This window comes from Montipora foliosa, chromosome 4 (assembly GCF_036669935.1).
Source record: "Montipora foliosa isolate CH-2021 chromosome 4, ASM3666993v2, whole genome shotgun sequence".
Classification (NCBI taxonomy): Eukaryota; Metazoa; Cnidaria; class Anthozoa; order Scleractinia; family Acroporidae; genus Montipora; species Montipora foliosa.
The window spans coordinates 13,208,097-13,215,596 of NC_090872.1; the positions used below are offsets into that span (position 1 = coordinate 13,208,097).

General features: G+C 39.1%; 2 protein-coding genes across 3 annotated transcripts in view; both read left to right on the forward strand.

Annotated features, from left to right (window-relative positions):
- LOC137998992 (solute carrier family 15 member 4-like) overlaps positions 1-4,851 on the forward strand; it is a 6,835-nt gene extending 1,984 nt beyond the window's left edge. The window contains exons 2-5 of the mRNA XM_068844829.1: positions 1,028-1,214; positions 1,848-2,073; positions 2,767-2,931; positions 3,451-4,851. Coding sequence (XP_068700930.1) covers positions 1,028-1,214; positions 1,848-2,073; positions 2,767-2,931; positions 3,451-3,842 — 970 coding nt within the window. The 3' untranslated portion in view covers positions 3,843-4,851. The remainder of the gene's footprint in view (positions 1-1,027; positions 1,215-1,847; positions 2,074-2,766; positions 2,932-3,450) is intronic.
- Positions 4,852-6,426: 1,575 nt separating this feature from the next.
- Positions 6,427-7,500, forward strand: part of LOC137999916 (protein SDA1 homolog) — a 48,752-nt gene continuing 47,678 nt past the window's right edge. For both annotated transcript variants that reach the window (XM_068845902.1, XM_068845901.1), the window contains exon 1: positions 6,427-6,621. Coding sequence is in view for 1 of the 2 variants with exons in the window: in XM_068845901.1 (XP_068702002.1) it covers positions 6,532-6,621 (90 nt within the window). In the remaining variant the exon portion in view is untranslated. The remainder of the gene's footprint in view (positions 6,622-7,500) is intronic.

A 7,500-nucleotide genomic window follows, 5' to 3' on the forward strand; every position in this document is an offset into this window, starting at 1 on the left:
ATTTTGATCAAGTATGATGGAGAAAGATATCTCAGCCAATTTGTATCAGAAGTGCTTGGTTCTTTGCACTAAGATTCTAGTAGGTGTGTTCCACAATATGAGCATACCATTTTTGTTACCATGGAAACATACTGGGTTCCAGACCTCCCTGACATTAAGAGCTTTGCAGACCACCTTTGGCGTTCTGTTTTGATATTTGCAAATGGTGCCTCATCTGCATGATCCTGCCAGCATATAAAGATGTTAGGTCATGTTTGTGGCCTTAGTAAATGTATTTCTAGCCTGAGATCACCAAAATATTGAAATCAGGTTGGAGGGGACTGAAAAAGAGTGAGTTGCCATGGGAACCAATTTCTTTACAGTCATAGGTGTGTTGCCTTCAGAACTATTAGCTCACCAAGTTTCAATGGTCTCTGTTGCAAATTGACCGAGATAGCTCTATTTATATTCTTGATGTTCTATTGGGTTGGTTGAATGACGTCATCAGCCTTCTCATTTGCATATTTAACGCATTTTTCAAACTTAAATATCTCCGGAACCAATGCAGATATTTCCAAACGGTAAACAGCATTTTTAATGTTTTATGGTACTCTATGTGATAAATCAAAAAACTCAAGGGATAAAAATTTGATCACAGTAGCACTTTAAGAATCTTGTGGTGTTTCCCAAGTATCCAGTCCAGATGTTGCTAATAAGAAAGTCAAGATTGTGTTGCCAGTGTTTAGAGTTGTGTCAGTTTTTAAACTTTAACCCTTGGAATGCCTGTTACAATAATAATATTGTTACTAACCTTTCTTAATTTATAAGAATGGTGTAACAAAGTAAAATAGTGTGAAATACACTAGCTTGTTAATGGAATGGAAAGTGTTGTAACAAATACTATGAGGTATGCACTGGAAAATGTGATAATATTCTGTATTACTAAACTGTGCCTTTTAGCAGATGAGGCAAGAAAACACTTCTTATCGAGCTTTAATAGTCCTTAAGTACTCAATGCTAACAATACCAAAAACTGAAATTCTTCTAGAGAACTCTTTCCGAGATGTCATTCTGGAAATGTCGATGTTTTGACATGCAAAGGTGGTTGGCTGGACAAAGCTACGATCAGTTGTGGTGGAACGTTTTTAGAAAGTGAAGTTGATGAAGTCAGATCCATACGTAAAGTTGTGATCTTTTCCACTCTTCTTATTCCTTACTGGATGATTTATTCTCAGGTAAAGTGGCATGTAATGCACTAACCCATATACTTGGTCTTGAAATGAAATGAGTTTAGAGATTGCATTTGTTAAGTTTTGTAGTAAGACAACTGAAAAACTCAGGTGGCTCCAGGGGAACTCTGCGATGCCAGTGCAATGCTATATCAACACATATCAAATATAGTTGTTTTAGGAGAGGGGAAAGCCAAAGTATCCGAAGAAAAACCTCTTGGAGAAGAGCGGAGAACCAACAAAACTCAACCCACATGTGTCGCCACACTGGTGGGAAGGGAGTGGTCTCACCACTGTGCCATACCTGTTCCCTTTCAATAATAATAATAATAATAATAATAATAATAATAATAATAATAATAATAATAATAATAATAATAATAATAATAATAATAATAATATTATTATTATTATTAGTAGTAGTAGTAGTAGTAGTAGTAGTATTATTGTTATTGTTTCATTGGCCTTGAAAAGCCCTAAGACACAGAAAGTTCATGAAGAAATAAGTATTGATTTTATATTTTTATTCAATTTTACCATTTGCATCTCATGTAGCCTTAGTGTCATGCCAATAATGATTCAACCATGGTGGAAGTAGTGTTCAGTGTATCAGCTTCAATTTTCCTGTTGCATGTTTAGCTCTACAGCACATTCATCCTACAAGGCTTGCACCTTAACACAGAATATGGAGGAATCAATGTGCCTGCTGCCTGGCCTTGTCTCTTTGAGATACTTATTCTATTGATCCTGGTTCCTGCGATGGAGAGAGGTGTTTTTCCTTATCTGGCTAAACGTGGCGTTATTGTACCTATCACATTGAAAATTGTTTTAGGGATGCTGTTTGCAGCTGGATCGGCTGGATTGGGTAAGTATAATCGGACACAAATGAAATGGGATCGGGCGAAACATGGAAACATTAAAGGGTTTTACGCGGAAATGATTATTACAGGTGTAACAGTGATGTCTAATTGTTCACCGTTTTGGAGGAGAACGGAGAAATTGTTTTACCGCTGTATGAACTTCTCAGGCAGCGCTAAACGCTAAAAACGCAAAAAATCTTTTAGATTGCGCTGCATGGGCATGGTTTGCCATTTTAGTCATCAAGCCGTGTTGGAGCTAGTCCACTGCTGGTTCGCAGGCGGAATAATCCAGTGGTTAGGGCGATGGGTTTGCGTGCGGTTTCCCCGGGTTCAAATCCCGTTCTAACCTCTGGGGCCCGTTTCTGGAAAGTCCCGAAACTTTACGGGCCATTTTCGGGTGGCACAATTCCCTTTGTAGCTCAAGAACGGAGAGGATTTAATTCGTCATACTTTACAGACATATTTATTTTAGTTAGCTTGAAAACATGTTAAAAGATCGCCTTTCCAAAACAAGCGGTAGGCAATTTCACAAATGGCTTTTTGGGCCCGAAAAGTTTTCGGGACTTTCGAGAAACGGGCCCCTGTGAACTTCCACTAGAAACAAACGAAGCATTAATATATCACGATTGAGGTGAATTTATGACTGTGAAAGATTCTCCTTTCATGTCTTTATCATTTTTCTTTTTTCTCTTCTTTAGCTGGTCATGTCGCAAGGGGAATGACACGAAGCTTTCTGGACACTGGATCTGTGAACTTCACAATATGCAACCAGAGTTACGCTGTTGTCAGAAACTATCCCATTTGGTGGCAGATCCCACAATACGTCCTTATGGGCATCAGTGAAGTATTCACTAGTATTCCAGGTGTGCTGAATTGTATCCCGGTCTGGTCGGGATACCTTTGAATTTGATCAGGGGCACGTGACCAAGAATCAACCAATCACAGTGCTCGTTTTGTTGAGTGAAAATCTAGGTATATAACAAAGCTGGTGATTTCATGCCGTTGTTATAAAGAGCACCGCAAAAAAAGTGCTAAAAATAAAATGCGTGCCGCACATGAAGCACGATTACTTATTCTCTTCTAAACTAAACTCCCAACAAAGAAAGACAATGATTGGTTAAAAATTAGGGAACAATAATCTTGCTGCAAATGCGGCACGAATTTTCGTGCATTTTTGCCGTACTTCATAAAAAAACAACTTGAAATCACCAAATTTTAGGTTTTGACGATTGTACGTGAGCATACAACGATACACCATTGATTTTCTGTTTTTGCTTCTAAACCGTTTGCATCCGTCCTGCTACAGGATAGGTCGCCAAAACTAAAAGTGACTGGCACTCATTCAACTGTGTTGAGAGCTCTTATTTTGTTGTTTTTTCAAGGTCTTCAAATGGTGTTCTCCATGTGTCCGTCCACCCCTCAAAGCGTGACATCGGCAGTGTACAACCTAATGATAAGCGCTGGAAGCCTTCTCAGCCTCGTCATTTTAGCACTGACGGCTTATCAGTTTGGCTGGTTTCCAAGAGCCGAGGACGAAATATACGAACACTACCTTGGAAATGAAAGTGTTGCTTATTACTATTGGTTACTAGCTGGTGTGATGCTTGTCACAGCGTTCGGGACATTGATTATCGGGTTCTATAGTGATATTTGGGTACTTAATAGAGATGAAACAAAGTGTCACCGGCTGGTGAATAGAGATCTCCCGCAAGAACGACCTCCTTCTGTGGAGACAGTCACCACACAGACGAGAGACTTTGTAGAGCTTAGCTGAAGAACTTCAAGGTTAAGCTGCCTAATATTTTACATTTTTTAATGGTCCAGCTTCCACAAATCAGGAACGTATTTTTTATTTTTCCTTGAGATTTGACCCGTCTTTAAACTGCCTGACATACAGCAGTCGTGACGTGCGTCTTCCCCTGGCACGGCAACTCGTGGTAAAAACAAATCGCACACGGATAATAGATATAACCACACACAAACCCCTTCCCACGAACTCGCAACACAATACATATACCTGAAAAATGTTTAAGACTATTTTATTAAAGCTACAAGTTTTGAAGGTACTAATTCTAAACTTTGTACTAAGTTTCTAATAATCTTAACAGTGAAAGACAGTAATACTTTTACCACTCACTAGGAATTTGAATGAAATTAAGCTAACAGTTCAGTTCTTTAACAAATCAACAGTTCAATCTCTCAACAAACCAGCAGTCGAGCTCTTTAACAAACCAACAGCAATTCAGGTTCTACATCAACTTCTCCACACCTCGGCGCCTACTTCTACTCTGGTTCTTCAGTTCTCTTTCTTTGACCAGTTTCTTCTCTCGTTTCTTAAACTTAGCGCCTTAATCTCTTCTTGTGACTTCGTTTCTTGCCGCCGCTGACAAGTGGGTTTTGTCTTGAAATTTGCCGGCCGGCTCCCGCTAATGTCTCTTAGCAGTGATACACTCAGCTCTCGGTCTTTTCCTTTTCCCTCAGACCTTCGTGTTACAACCTTTCCTTGTGCGTTTCCTACATGCGTCAACCTTGCGCCACTTCAACTACCAACGTTTTGCCCTGGTATATATATTAACCTGGGCCAACGCCCTGTCACCTATTCTTAGCTCACAAATTAACACTTTAACATGCAATCTTAATTTTTCCAACAGACTACAATAGTGCTACAATAACATTCCACATAACAATATGACGTTAATTTTAAGAGTAAATGATCAAGACTTATGTACTACAATTTGACAACTATGATGCAACGATTTAAATAAAAATAGAAGAAAAATACACATATGCGACAAGGGAATAACATGATTCGAGCTCGGTTGCCCAGGAGCAAAAACTGATCCGGAATTTTTTCCGTGACAGCAGTATGACCCTGCGAGGATGGACCTGTTCGCTCAGTTGTTTTAACATTGGACTACTTTGTTGGAAGTCCTGAATTCAAACTCAGTCCAGACCAACACTCAGGGTCATAAAATATCTGAAGAGAAAGTGCTGCCTTTATATTAACATCTGCAAACGATTCGATTTTTATGTCTTTTCTGACAAGGAGTATAAACCTTATGCCTCATTTCACAGCCGTTGCTGTTAACACTTTGGGACGTTAAAGAACTCATTTAAAGTTCGCAAAGAGTAGGGGATGCAATTCCCGGTGTTGAGGTTTTTATTCCCAAATGAATTCGTCCTTGTTTAGAGTTCACAGTTAAATGAGGGAGTTAAACATAAATTTTAGTTTTTCGATCAATAGCCCTTTTCACGGTTAGTTTTTTTCATTTGCATTACAATGCAATCTAACGTGAATGCGAGGCAATTTCGGGTTAAAACTACAAAATAGCCCGAAATTGCCTCACATGCATGCTAGATTATATTGTAATGCAAGTGAGAAAACCTAACCGTGAAAAGGGCTATTAAGCGGAGATCACTTAGTTAAGCTTCTCGTCAACAGCAATCTGCAAATTTCAGGCTGCTGCTTGACAAAAAACATGAATCCGCAGTCGAGATCCATCAACAAACCGATTGCGTGTTACCATTGTGCCCTCAAAGCCCCTTAAGGACGGTGCCTACTAATTCAAAGGTATTTTTGCGCGATTTACTGAATATGCGGGGAAAGCAGATCTTAACAAGTGTTATTGAAATTCAAAAAGAAAATTGGGGGTAATCACGCATTTTTCGAAGATAATTGATCAACAATATTTGTAAAAAGCTTTAAAATACAAAGCAGTGTATGGCGTTTTTTTCCAAATTGAAGCTTAATTAGCTCTGAAAATGCATGGTTACCCCCACTTTTCTTTTCGGATACCAAGAGCACTTGCCAAGTTCTGCTTTAATTTCTCCGAATAGTCTTGAACCGCGTAAAAATGTCCATGTATTGACAAGCACTGCCGGTAGGAAATCCGAGTATCTCGAGATGCTCAGTACGTATGCGCAATAACAATAAACGGACGGTTTTGAGGCAGGAAACTTTGGAACTATCCCGGGGAACTATGTTGTTCTTTTGGGTCTTGAAAATCTCTTAAAAGATCTTAGAATAGGCAGATCGTAGATTCACAATCGGCTTTTCGGGTTCGGAAACTTGACGGGACTTTCGAGAAACGGCCCAGTAGCGGTAACGTCATTTTCTCCTCGATCCAGCTCTCCCAAGATTTTAAAGTTAGTAATGGCGGACCATTAAACAGGAAAATTCCAGTTAAAATAAACAGGTGTCCTTTTTAAATCAAGGCTTAAAACTTCGATTAGTTAACATAGTTTTGAAATCCAAAGAAAAATAAAAATTGTTTTTTGGTCCTAGTGTGGGCAGCCGTGGTGAGTTATTGATGCCCGCGTAGTTTTTGCATGGGTATCCAGCGGTTATTTGTAAGAATGCATCGAAACGAGGCAGAAACATGGCCGACGGTGGAACATGAAGAAATTGACAATTTTTTTTAATCGTGTTGTTTTTCTTGGTTTAAATTATTTTGAGCGCTGTGATGAGTAAGCGAAACGGGAACCAGTTGCCTAACAACTTGCCACAGCTGCAAAACCTTGTGAAAAGAGATCCCGATTCCTACAGAGAAGAGGTATATTTTTCGCTCCTCATCTTGGGGATTTTAAACACGTGGATCGAGTGGAAGGATCCATTTGTTTTCATTTGTGATTTGGTTACACTCGCAAGTTTGTCAATGATAATGATGTAGCAGCCACTATAGTGCAGCCACTGTAGTGAATTTTCGCATGGAACACTCTGAATTGCGCTCTAAATCATTTTGTGGTGGGATTTTGCCAGACGAAGATCAAGTCCCTGTGAAAACTGCACGTGCATATGATACCGGATTTAATTTTATACAAAGTGGATATTCGTACAGGACCCGTGCACCGACCTACATTTATAGAATGATTATTGCAGGTTCAATAACACTCGGAAAATCTTACCTCGTTAATTTCTTTATATATACAGTTCAGCTATCAAACAACGGCATTACAGAGCTAGAGTGTTTTCACTCACGTGATCAGTAACCTTGTTTTTACACCGAAACAGAAAAAACGTTTGCATGATAATAGAGCTCAATTCCCGGAGGATTAGTTGGGGACACCCAACATGGCTGCCGTGATGTCTCATAAAAACACTGTATTGATGCTTTTTTAATTTCATGAAATACCTCCTTCATTCAATGTCACTGACCATCTAACCTGCATTGTGTTTCTCGCATTAAGGTCTAAGCATCCATTTCAAATAGCGCTGAGAAACAGTATTTAAGTCCAAGCACCCATTTTAAAATGTGTAGCTTTCAATAACTGCACGGCTATGTTGTTCGTAATCATTCTAATAAGACTCCTGTATGAATAGCAAACATAGGTCGGCGTACGGGTCCCATACGAATAGCCACTGATAATTTTATATTGGTGGCTATGGTAAAATAATTACCAAAAAAGGAAAGATCAAAATGATATAACTAAAA